General features: G+C 36.0%; 1 protein-coding gene across 8 annotated transcripts in view; it reads left to right on the top strand.

Annotated features, from left to right (window-relative positions):
* usp (retinoid X receptor ultraspiracle) overlaps positions 1–13001 on the top strand; it is a 78372-nt gene that overhangs the window by 58081 nt on the left and 7290 nt on the right. For 7 of the 8 annotated variants that reach the window (XM_029312342.2, XM_085481110.1, XM_085481109.1 and 4 more), the window contains 2 exons: positions 4695–4818; positions 5315–5476. In XM_029312342.2, coding sequence (XP_029168175.1) covers positions 4695–4818; positions 5315–5476 — 286 coding nt within the window. The remainder of the gene's footprint in view (positions 1–4694; positions 4819–5314; positions 5477–13001) is intronic. The other variant, XM_085481111.1, reaches the window with a different exon arrangement.

The following is a 13001-nucleotide window of genomic DNA, read 5'->3' as shown; positions in this document are numbered from 1 at the left end:
GATGTTTACGAAACATCGCGCGTGCAATTTTTTTCAAGCATCTTTCTTCCGAGAACGGTTTTAAATCCTCTTCCGTTGTAATAATTAGGGCGGTAAAAAAGAGAGCACGCAAGTGCGAATCTGTGCCAAAATTCGAAAATCGGTCATCGATGCCGTAAATATGAAAAATCGTAAATCTTTTATCGTACAAATCGCTAATCAATCGCTATAGCTATCTAAAAAGCAGAAGATAAAAGCAATCTATCTCTCGTGAAAACAGAGAATGGATGCTGAATCCAATATGTATGTCCAGAGTGCTATTTCGATTTTCGAATTATTATCGAATCGCCAACCGTGCGCGCACAGGCACATTGGAGATATAATTCCAGCGAGAACTCTCCACGGTCTCTCGGATCGACTGCATAAATCATTTTGTGGGTCACCGGAGCGACCACGTGGTGGCCCCGTTCCACCGGCTCGATTCAGCTCCTCCTGATCGAACCGCTTGCTTCTTCTTTCGGTCCATAAACTCCCCGATCGCACATTGCATTGGCCTAAAAATAATCATATATGCTAGTCCATTGCTCATATTTTTGAAAAAGTATTAATATTTTTATGCATATATACAGTTGATTATTAACGCAGTTAGTACAATTAATATGTTATAGTTAAAAATATAGTTGACACATTTAGTCAATATATTTAATATATAAGTTATAATTATAGTTAATTCTATAAATGTAGGATTTTTAAATTTCCTTTTAAATAATTATATATAGTCAAATACTCAAATAAAAAATATTTAAATACATTTATATTTTTAAATAAACGATAAGAACTTATACAACACTGCCTGTGTGTTTAACCACATGTCAATAACAATGTTAAACTTTCGATTTTCTTGATTCTCGTTAAAAAAATTGACGCCAACCGATTAGCGATTGAGTGTATCTTCTTGGCGGTCATCCCTGATGCAGGGGCATCACCGCCATAAATCCCAATCTGTCTGTCTGCTGCGCATTTGTCGGTTAGTGATGCGCTTCCGAGCGAGCGGATCGGCCGGAGTGGGCCGGAGAGAAAGAGAGAAACCGAGAAAGAGAGGAAGGGAGAGAGTGACAGAATGACGTCAGGCGTGCAATTACCGATGCACTTGACGCGTCCTCAACAACAGATCGTCTGAACTGAACGAACACACGCCGGCCACCTTCGCTGATACAAAACCTATTTTAAACGGTCTAGATTTCGCGATGAAATTGTAGACTTAATTTTTTTTAAATTTCATTCATATATTTTTTTTTAATTATACAGTTACGAAAAGCTTTATAAATAAACCCATAATATTTATTTGAAGAAAAGAAATTTAAAATAATCGATATGGAAATGTACACAGAGTGTCTTATCAAAAGTGGCCATCTCGTTTTATCTTTTAAAAGCGATAGATCATGATAATCAAATTAATGTCTTCAATTCAACGTGCGATATAGATAGAATTTTATTGTAAATTATAGATTGTTCAAACAAGACTTAATATCGTCTCCTTTCTTTGTCGTCCCGCAAACATTTGTCAACACATCGCGTCCCTCGCGCGTCTGGAGTCGATTAAAATGTCATTTATCTTCTCGGACGTTCCACCCTAACTGCCACGGAGTTAAAAGGAGAAAATGCGAGTCTAGGTGAGGGCTAGCGAGGGCTCGTCATCGTCGGGCAATAATGGACCGACCACTGAATGTAGAAAGTGAAAAATGTCCTGCGAGAAGTGGCCAAACGAGGAGAGATAAACCTTCTCTTCGGTTGACGTTAGCTGACGGTGACGATTACTGCTGATCGGGGTTTTCGCTGTGTTATAATAAACGCAGAGCTCGTTGCTCCGATAAAGCGACGATTTCAGATACAGTCTGCGATTAATCTTCCCGTCAACGTTTTCATTCGATAAAAAAGACCGATAACGCGATGCGATTAGTAATTTATGTGATTGATAACGAGCTGAAGATTTAGCAACGGTTGTTCAACTTCAAACGTTTGTTGTTATAGTAAACTCTTTTCTACATAATCAATTTTCATTTAGCATATCGGATAAATGTGCCACGTTAAAATAAATTTTTAGGATTTATTATGGAAGAATCATAATAATCGTCATTAACGAGAATTTTTTTCACGACGTGTAAACCTTCATCAATCATTTCATTCGCTGCCGAATAAACACCGAGCGCAAAAATGGATTGGGTTTTTTTTTATATCAGAGAGAAATCTCTTTTCCTTCGGAGCGAGACTGAATCTGTTGCGAAGGGTTATAAAGAGGGAGAAAACGACGGATGATAATCGCTCGAGAGGGACCGCACGAAGAAACAGATCAATACCATGTAATTCAAGGATTCAGGATCAATACCATGTAATTCCGTGAGAAGACTGTTTCATGCAGAAACCGACGAACACAAAGGACGAGAAATTAACGCACTAGTGAAAGAGAGAAGAGATTCTTCTCTTTCGTTCATTTTCATTCTTTTTTATTCTTTTTGCTCTCTTTCACTCTATACATATAAATGTCGATAGAGAGGAAGAGCGAGAAAGGAGTGAAAGGGAGCAAGGAAAGAGAAAATATATATAAAATACTATATATATATATATATATATATATATATATATATATATATAAATTAGTCTTGAGATTCGTATCGGTGAGGCGGAAGGCCATTTGTTATAGTCTCGTTTATCCGAGCAATCTCTCTCCAGATATCTCGCGCCGATGTTGACGAAATGAGCTTCCAATACAAACTGCTCGTTCTCTTGGTTACGTGAAACTTGGGGAGCGACCTTTTGTAGAATTCAGGCACTTTCACGGATCTCCCTCGCTCCTCGTCGTGGGTTTTTGCCCTTTCTCGGGTATTTGTTTCCACGGACTTTCGCTTTCAATGGTCCCTACGGTGCTACAAACGCGAATCCTTCCAGACATATAAAGTCATAAATGCCACAGGCTTTAAAGAAATTTAGGGGAGCATTAAATTTATATGCTTTATGATTTCTCAGATCTCGGCGTTTTTGTATTTTTGCTTTTGCACACGTATTCTTCTAACATTATATTTGGTTAAATTTGGCAAATTTGGTTAAATCTAAATATTTTGTTGACGATAGAAATTCTTATTGTAGATATCTAGGACTAGTTTTGTGCTTCAATTGCACATTAATTATGTGTAGATTTTTTATTCCGTAAAAATTGCCCATTGTAAATCCACAAATAGCAAGATCGCGTCATCCGAAGAGAGTCCCATAAATCTTGAAAGTTTCCCTCTATTAAGTAGATAATAAATACTCAATTTACGGAGTCCCCTATAGTATTATTACTCTCTATACGCGTCACATCAAAGATATTATCGGCATGTAAAGCGGAATGGTGGTCTCCGCAGAAACAGAAAGAACTCTACACATTCACGCGATGCCGAAGAGAGAAATCCCTGCGACGATAGAGGGATTTCTCGGATAATGACAGAGTCTTCGCTCTCCGTGAGAAGAGCGAATAAAACTCGACGTTACACGGTTTCGTTCCCGCTCTTCGAGAGCCGTCTTTCGTCCGCACCTGCAACTCTCGCGGTCGCATCTCGTCTCGTCGTTTTACCGCATAATCACGCGTTCCGATCGCTCGACCTTCGCCGAGCAGAGGCTCGTTCCTCTCTTTTTCTCGCGGCGATTCTCGCGCGAACTTTCCTCCGTCTTCGAGGGAAGCGTCGATCCGATCGATCGATCGGTCGTTCGATCGATCGACGACACGCGGTTACTCGCAGGTTTCCTGTAACTGTAAATTGCTGGCGCGATCGCGCCGAGAAGCGTCGTTGTCCTCCTCGTGGCGAAAGGAATGCGCGAAGGACGCGGAAGATTTTTTTTTATCATGATATTTAATGCGTTGTCAAGCGATTAATTATTTTTCGATTTTTTTCGACATCTCCTTTTCGGTAAAATTTCGAAAGGTTACGCTTCATCGATTTTCTCGTCGCTTAAATATCAAGTTAGACTTCGTAGAATCTCCTCTACAACATTTAAGTAGCGACAAAATCGGCGAGGTGTAATTTTTTATGTAGCTTTACCCTTTTATCTTAACTTGAGCCTATAAGTGTATTATTATATGGATTTTGTTTCTTATTATGCCAATTTTTCTCTTAAGAACTTGTCTAGACAGCTTTTCGAGGTTTTCATCCTAAAATTTTATTCTTTATTAATCAAACCTCAATATTGTACGGTGTATATATCTAATCTATCCAACTCATAATATAATTTACTCTTAATCTTGTCAAACTTAACGTATAATCATTATGATATATCATCATAATGGAGTTATGATGTTTTGAGTTATGAGAGAGATAAGCAAGGTGTTTCTTTTTCGATCATAGTTTCTTTTCTCTACATCCTTTCGTCGCTTTAAAAAGAATATCATATCATCAAAGTGTCGATCGTCATAGTATAAATATCGGATAATATGATAGATGCACTTTTCACGCAACTTCTTAGAAATTGCAATTTGCATCGAGCACGTTTATCATGCGCTTGTCATCTGTTTATCATCGCGTGTTATGAGCGTGCTATATTTGATCTTTCGTGAAAATTGCAAGCAAGAGGAACTATATTTACGCAACATTAAAAATATGCGAATATATGACATTAATATGCTAATGAGAGAGAAAATAAAAGTCAGATAAAATAAATTCGAAAAACGTCTCGTGTTACAGGGTTAAGTTTGGATAGCAACATGTCGATGTCGTCAGTAGGTCCGCAAAGTCCTCTCGACATGAAGCCCGACACGGCTCTTATCAATCCGGGGAACTTTAGTCCATCGGGTCCCAATAGCCCAGGGTAAGTATTCCTTCTTATTATAATATAATTAATATAATTATATAAATTTGACGGCAGATTTGCTCGAGTTAATTCCGATAAAAAAATTATTCTTTTATTTATTGATACTTTCATATATATATTTTTTTTAATTTAAAAAATTTTTTTTCAACACACGGAAAAAAAGAATTAGCTACCATAGCTAAATTTTAGCTATGATAACTAATATTTTTTAGCCATAGTTTAACGGAGAATGTTATAGCTAAAAAAATATTAGTTGTCATAGCTAAAATTTAAGCATGATAACTAAATTTCATGTGTAATATATGGACAGCTAAAATTTAGCTATGGTAGCTAATTTTTTTTTCCGTGCAGATACAGTGTAATCAAATTCTCAATTTCACAAGATTTCGACAGTGTAGCGATCCGTTAGTTAACACGTTAAATTGTTCGAAATGTGCACGTTACGGGATCGTAGTGGCGTAGATTCACAGATATCTCTGCTTTACATGTAAAGATCCTTCAATGCTGGTTGTCACAGCAACCTCCTGAGTACATCGCCCAGTGGTCAAAGCAAGACGGTCACGCCTTATCCGCCTAATCATCCTTTGTCGGGCAGCAAACATCTGTGCTCGATCTGCGGCGACCGTGCGAGCGGTAAACATTACGGCGTTTATAGGTAAGTTGATAATTCTATAATAAATTATTGTTGTAGTTAGATACTAACAAGAACCTCGAGAAGTCGAAAATTTGGAGAATTCGACACACACGTGTAGAAGGCGGATAAATAGATGAATTTAAAAATTTTCTTTTTTTAAATATAATTTTTGAAAAAAAATTTTTCTTTTCAATGTAACAATTAGAAAAACTTATTTTTTCAAAATTTTATTAAATGCGTGTAAAGGTATTTTTTTTTATCAAAATCAAAATTCTCGGGTTACCGAGGTTCCCTTGTAAATCTTTCAAGACTTATTAAAACCATCCTCCAACAACTTTAGACAGATTGTCTATGTTATTCTTATCTTTTTATATTTGTATAATAAAAGAGTTCTCTGTCTCTCTCGAAATCCACAGTAAATGTATTGGAAAAGTTGCGATTATACATTCAATAGTGCAAGTATGTATCCGGCAAGAGAGAAGTCTAAAGACTATAAAAAAGCGTTTTACCTCTTCTTGCGCGTATTTATCATGTAAATTTGATCCTTGACGCACGGAGGATTTTATTCAAGAAATGTACGCGAGTATATAATCTTTCAATCGACGGTATAATATTGAATATATCTCTTAAGCGGCGACTTCAATAATAAAAGCGAACAAACTCGTTTGAATATTCTCTCTTGTGCGCTCTCTTACGCTCTTTCGTCTTGGCCAACTGCAAAAATAATTACCGTTCTTTCGTGGCATTTTCCGAAGAGGGCGAACTCGTAAAAGACCCGACGTGAGATTTAATCCGAGAAAAAGCGGAGATACCGGCCGCGCCTATGAATATGAATTCGTTGTGCTTGCCAGATGAGATGATTTTCCGCTGTTGCATCGCGTTGCAGAACAAGAGAAAAAGAGAAAGAGCGCGGTTCAAGGTTCTTCGGATTTGCTTGATAATCCTGACCCTCGTTAACGGAAGACGCGATGAATAATCCCGACCCATTCCACGAGAATGTAATAATTTATTATGCAGCGCCCGGCCGCATTACCTATATAGCAAAAACATCGTGATAAATCGACGTGATAGTTGCTTTGTTTTTTTTCCAATTATCCTTAACCTCCGACTCGCGCAAAGAGTTATTGCAAAAATAAGTCTGTACGGGAGATTCAGCCGAATAATTAAATCGAATAGTACTCGGACGAGCTCGAGAGGACAGGGGAGAATATTTTTTTTATACTCTGACGTTTTCCCCAACTTGAACAACCTCTCGTCGACCTTTCCTCAATTATTTAACGTTCGATAAGTCAGTCTCGAGGCTGTCTCGTGTCTTTACTCGAGGGATTGATGGAAAGGATGGAATCAACTTCTTTGGGAAAAGTATCAGAGATACACGCTCTCTCATGCTTTCGTTTACTGTCTGCGAAGTTGCGAGACACGCGCTTATAAAAGTCGTGATTCTACTTGAATATTAAACATGCTCCGATTTGTCTTTTTTTCCCTAATTTATTATTTATCCGTTTTGTTCGTAGTTATTTCATCGATTATTTTACCTAGATTACATTCGCCAACAATTATTTCAGAACTCATTTTACATATTAATTTATATTTTGTATTATATATTTATACACTTTATTACATCATTTCTTTAGAAGTCGTATTTTCTACAGAGAGAATTTTCTCTTAGAATTTACCCTAAAAATCATGATAATCGTGGGACAATATATATGTTTTTATAAAGAGTTTTTCTGATTAATATTTACCAAACAATAAGATGTAAAATATATTCGATTAATTTTACTATATACATATATTAATATAATATTTTTTATTATGATAAATTAATATCAAATTCTTCCAGTATCATATTGTCCCACGATTGCCACGATTTTCCGGCTAAATTCTAAGAAAAAATTCTCTCCTATATAACATTATACGTGTACGTATAATGTAAAATTAATTATATAGGTAGGATTGAGAGATTTCTTAGACCTCGCGTTACAAATAGAATTCTTCGACAATCCGAGCGTCGACACTGAACTTTGACTCGCGCGCACGCATGTATACATATACCCTCGATTATTAACGGAGTCTCCTCGCATTCGTTCATCGCGTGCATACGTAAGAAAAAAAGCTGTATATATATATATATATATATACGGCGTCGCGTTTGCATAATCGCCGCGGTGCGTCGAACCGTCGTCCGGCGGAATAATAAAAATGTCGACGAACTAAACGGGCCGGCGCAGACGGAGCCGAAGGAAACGCGATAGTAGGTGAAAGAGTTTCCACCGCATGCGTGCCCCGGGGAAAAAAAGGGGCCCTGGGTGTCTGTGCGTATATATATATATCGTCTTTCTGCGGCCGCAACAGGTCGCGGCGAACCGCCGCGAAAACGCGCGCTGTGAAAAGGAACATCTGCGCGAGCTGACTTTTATGCGAACACGCAACACCTCCTGCCTACCGAGAAGGTGCACACGATATTTTACTCCGTAACACACCCATCCCGCGTACATCTGGATGCGTATAATAGCTGTTATTACGCGTTCCTGTCAGCGCGACAGTTTGTCGGTCTTTCGATAATAATTGTTGAAAAACGTCAAACGCGCGGACCGAAATATATTTAGTTTATATATACCTCTTAATTCAAGACGCACCTGAAATTATTTTCCGCAATCTGTCTCATGCACGCAACTTTTATGTTTATCGAAGCATATTTTACAAATTTTTTTCAGATATATTTATATTATTATATGACTTGTGTGTGTGTGTTACATGATAGTCATATATAGAAATATTTGAGAATCATGAGAATAAAAATTAAGAAATTATGTTATTAAAATTGTGCCAATCACATATGATTAATCAAAGTGTCTATACTTTTTGAAAAAATGTAGAAAATCGGAGATTTTATTAAGACTTACTTAAGGAATTTTTTTTAATATTCTCTGGCAAAATATACTGAATGTATGTAATACGTATTCTTTATTGCAATTTTTAATGAAAAATGAAAAATATTATACAAATGAAAAATATGTATCTTATAAAAGCTATTCTCTTTTCAATAAATTTTCAAATTTAATTTCTGAAGTAGATCTTTATTTTTCTTTTATGAGTGAAAAGCACAAGAAAATATATACGATAAAAAATTATTTTAAAAAGTGGCATCTAAAAATTCTTTAGCTTTTATCTGAAATTCAAATGATCAAGAAACTTTCAAGCAATTTTCTTCACAAAATTTTAATATAGACATTCTGTTACACGCTTGTCATTTTGCTAATCAGAAATTCGTATAATCCAAGCATCATTGTTGTGGTAGAGTCTTTAGGCGTGTCTGTGAATTTTACACGAAGATAGGTCTTGTTAACATTTTTCTCTCGGTGATTTTACGAAATAGCTGAAATACGAAAGTTAGATTCTCAAAGTAACTTATCCAATTAAAACTTGTGCCAACTTTCTAATTCAGACGAGAGTTACTGCGGCGTAACGATGAAAGTAACTGCGAGAAGGAAGATCCCTCTGGACCCTCCAGAAATACCTATATACCAAGTTATTCACTCCACGTATTTCAGTCCCTTAACATACTTGCCCGATAAAAGTGCGGTTGATCCACTTGATAACGCTTCGAGGTTGACGTAAAAAAAAACGTCATCGCCAATGAACGAATTTATTGTCCTGGGGGAAAACCCTTCTTACACGATCGAATAATTTTCTTAAATGCAACTCTCGGACAAATAAAAATATATTGCGTATGGCTTGAATATAATTAAATATGAAAAATTTATGTCTTGATGCCAATTTTATTTTATATTATTTGACAATTGCTGATGAAATCAGAACAATAGGAAATATACCAAATAAATCATTTTTAACAAGAAGGAAGAAATTATGCATCCTTTATAGCGCTCCTAATTACCTCGGCTCTTAATTAGTTCTTAATTTTTAATTTTCTTTCTTTTTTTTCAGATCTATTCCTTTTATCCATTTAATTTTATTTCTTTTTATTTATCTCCCTTTCATCCTTACTTATCTATTTTTAATAAGCATCATACTAACGTATTACGGTTTCTCGTTCCATATCATTACAATATCCGCGCGTTATCCTCATGTTGCTAAGAGCGATTCGGAAAGCCGCGGACGAACTATGTACGGAATTGTGCCAATTCCGTAATCGAGTCCCGGCGTTACGTAAAAGCATTCGATATCGCGAATTCCGTTCCAATTTCCGCGAATCGCCATGCGACCTCGAGCCATTTTCGCTGGAGCGCCAGTGCGCTCGCGCGGATGTTTAGTCGCTCCATGGTGCAAGGGAATCCCGTGGATGTACGCACGTACACATATATATATATATATATATATATACGCACGTATACAAAGAAAGGCCGCCGATCTCCCACCTATATACATTCCCTGTCCTTCGTCTCTTCCCGTCGCGATGGCGCGTTGCATGGAGCTGCAGGCCAGCTCGTCGCGATGTTCTCGTTGCATCAGAGGCCCCCATCAACCTTGGACTTGCTGCTGCTAGCTCACGAGGTTAGAACGACTACCCACCCGTAGTTCCTATGGAGGGCCCCCCTCTTTTTCATTGTATATAGGCACTTTGCTCCAGTGGCGACTAATTAACCCTTTAACCCAGTACTGTTCATTCTTCTTTGACCAGTGGAATGCCTTTGCGATTGGCAAAAATAATTACTATACATTTTTCCATTTTCTCTCTCTCTCTCTCTCTTCTAAAAATATTATTCATTTAAATTCGAGTTTAAAATAAAATTTTTACTTTTTTTATTCAATTTAAAATTGCACAGCAAACGTTCTTCAACGTCAGCAAAAATGATTTGGATTCGGTTTATTTATTCTGACTGCAGTTTCGTGAAGATTTTTTTTGTGATAAATAATACAGGTGAAAAAAACATACACGGAAAAGAATTAGCTAAATTTTAGCTAGAGAAATACAATGTGTCTGCCATTTTAAGAGGATATCGTGCGCATCGCGAATCAATTTAATTATTAAAAATGTTCTAATTAAATAATTAGAAAGCGTGTATTTTTTGCGTTTAGAAAGAAATTAATCTGCGATTGCCTCTTTATTTTCCGCGTCAAACGAGATGTGGCTTTTCCTCGTGCAGCTCTATTTTTTTTTTCCAACGGAATCTCTCGCGATCGGGTGAAAAACTGTGAAACACGTAGCAGCATCGTGCAGCTTCTGCGCCGACGTTATTCATGCACATGGCACTGAAGGTCTTTTACGATAAAGAAGAAACAGAGAGGGAAAGAGCGAGAGAGAGAGAGAACTAGCGCAGTCGAGTGGTGGTTCCACACGTGTCCCGTGTCATGAATATTTGTCTTTCGCATAAACTCTGCGAGATCAAACGGCTGTCACGGTGGTCCAGAAATTGCATCACGTGCGCCGCCCACGTCTAGAGATGCGCGATGCAATTCTCGATGGATTGGATCGGAGCTATTGTACCATCCAACACAGTGTCTCTAGCGTCATCTCGTTGCTATCACAGAAAAAAACAGTATCCTTGAAAGAATGCAAATATGCCTTCATTCAAGTATATTTTATCCTTATAATAGCACCAAATATAAATAATTTTGGATAAAGGATAATTTAAAACAAAGTGCAAAATATTCTTGGTTGAAGCTGAAATTTACTTATAAATATTGCAAGGACAAGTGAGCATCGGATATATAATAATTTTTAGTTCAAATGTGACTAAGTTTGTTTTTACCATATGCGATTTTTAAAACAAGAATATATCTTAAGAATAAAATATCCTTTACACAAACTTATTTATTATTAAGGCAAATGAAAATTTTTGATTATAAAGAGCATTCTATGCTTAAATCAATCAAATAGCGTTCAAGAATAAAAATATACTTGAATCAAGGATTCCTTTTTTTCTGTGATGATGTTGGAAAAGCGCTACGAGCATAAGAATCATTATTATTGCACGGAAAAAACAGTATCCTTGAGAGAATGCAAATATGCTTTGATTCGAGTATATTTTATCCTGATAATAGCGCCAAATAGAAATAATTTTGGATAAAGGATAATTTATCCTTAAAACAAAGTGCAAAATATTCTTGGTTGAAGCTGAAATTTACTTTTAAGTATTGCAAATATAATTCTTAATTCAATTGTGACTAAGTTTGTTTTTACTATATAATGATTTTTAAAAGAAGAATATATCTTAAGGATAAAAAAATATACTTTACACAAACTTATTTATTATTAAGGCAAATGAAAATTTGTGATTACAAAGAGCATTCTATGCTTAAATCAATCAAATAGCGTTCAAGAATAAAAATATACTTGAATCAAGGATTCCTTTTTTTCTGTGTGTATGCGTGGAGAATTTCCTCTTCTCTTACACTTCGCACTTACATGACGATTAAGGACACGATGTTGTAATCGAGCCTTCGCAGTCGAGTCGCAAATTAGCATCATTGTGAAAAAGGAGAGGTCCTATTCGATTAGAGAGATTACGATGACACGAAAGAGCGAGAAGAAATTCCGATTAAATGGCACGATGATGGATATATAATTACGTGTGTTTAAGTTTTCGAAATAAAGGAGATCGTTGATATTTTGGCACCTTTTATACGCTTTTGAGGCATTTTAATCGCAAATTATTAACGTCAGCTTCTAATAGCTCAAATATCCCAGAATCTCTTTTTTTTTTCAACACAGCATTACGCGTATTTTACATTGAAAAAATTTTATTCTCATTGTATAAAAATTCTCACTTGTTTTCAGAGTATCCTGTTTTAAAATAGATGTCAAAAGGGTGGGTCTTTAATCTTAAAAGTGGAATATCCTAAATATTATTATAATATCAGGTATTCGTAATTTATAAAAATGTAAACGAAATGGATTTATTTTTAAATGAACAGAAAATAAATTATTTATACTAGCACATGGGCAAAGAGGAAAAAACATAGGCAGTTTCTTTTTCAAAAGCTATTTTTTATCTTCATCCACTAATAAAACTATTCAATGATACATACTGCACTGCACTATACATTGCAACTATTATATAATAATTATATACTATACGTTGCTGTAACAATATGATCATATAATGCTAAATAAACAGTCCGCATAAAAAACCATACGATCGTTAATCATTAACAAAGAATATAATTTTAGAGAATGTTCTAAAAACACCTACACGGAAAAATTTAGCCATTCCCATATTACACCTGAAATTTAGTCATCATGCCTATAAATTTTACCTATAACAGCTCATATTTTTTAGTTATAGAATTTTCCGTCAAACTATAACTCAAAAATATTAATTGCCATAACTAAAATTTCTATAGGCATAGATAATGAAATTTTAGGTTCTAATATAGGGATAGCTAAAATTTAGGTATGGTGGCCAATTTTTTTCCGTGTATAGGAATCTGGTAAGAGGGATTTTATAGTATACAGTCCTCTTTGAGAATACCATTTTTTCGGTGTATCTAACGCGGCGTTGTGATGCGAACGACGGCGTAATTTAAAAAAACGCGTTACAGTTGCACAATAATGCCTCGTAAAATCCTGGGCATCGCTTCG

The sequence above is a fragment of the Nylanderia fulva genome, unplaced genomic scaffold (genome assembly GCF_048542155.1).
Source record: "Nylanderia fulva isolate GAGA-0341 unplaced genomic scaffold, ASM4854215v1 Scaffold17, whole genome shotgun sequence".
Lineage (NCBI taxonomy): Eukaryota > Metazoa > Arthropoda > Insecta > Hymenoptera > Formicidae > Nylanderia > Nylanderia fulva.
Note: the sequence above shows the minus strand (reverse complement) of the source record. Positions and strands in the feature narration are given on the sequence as shown.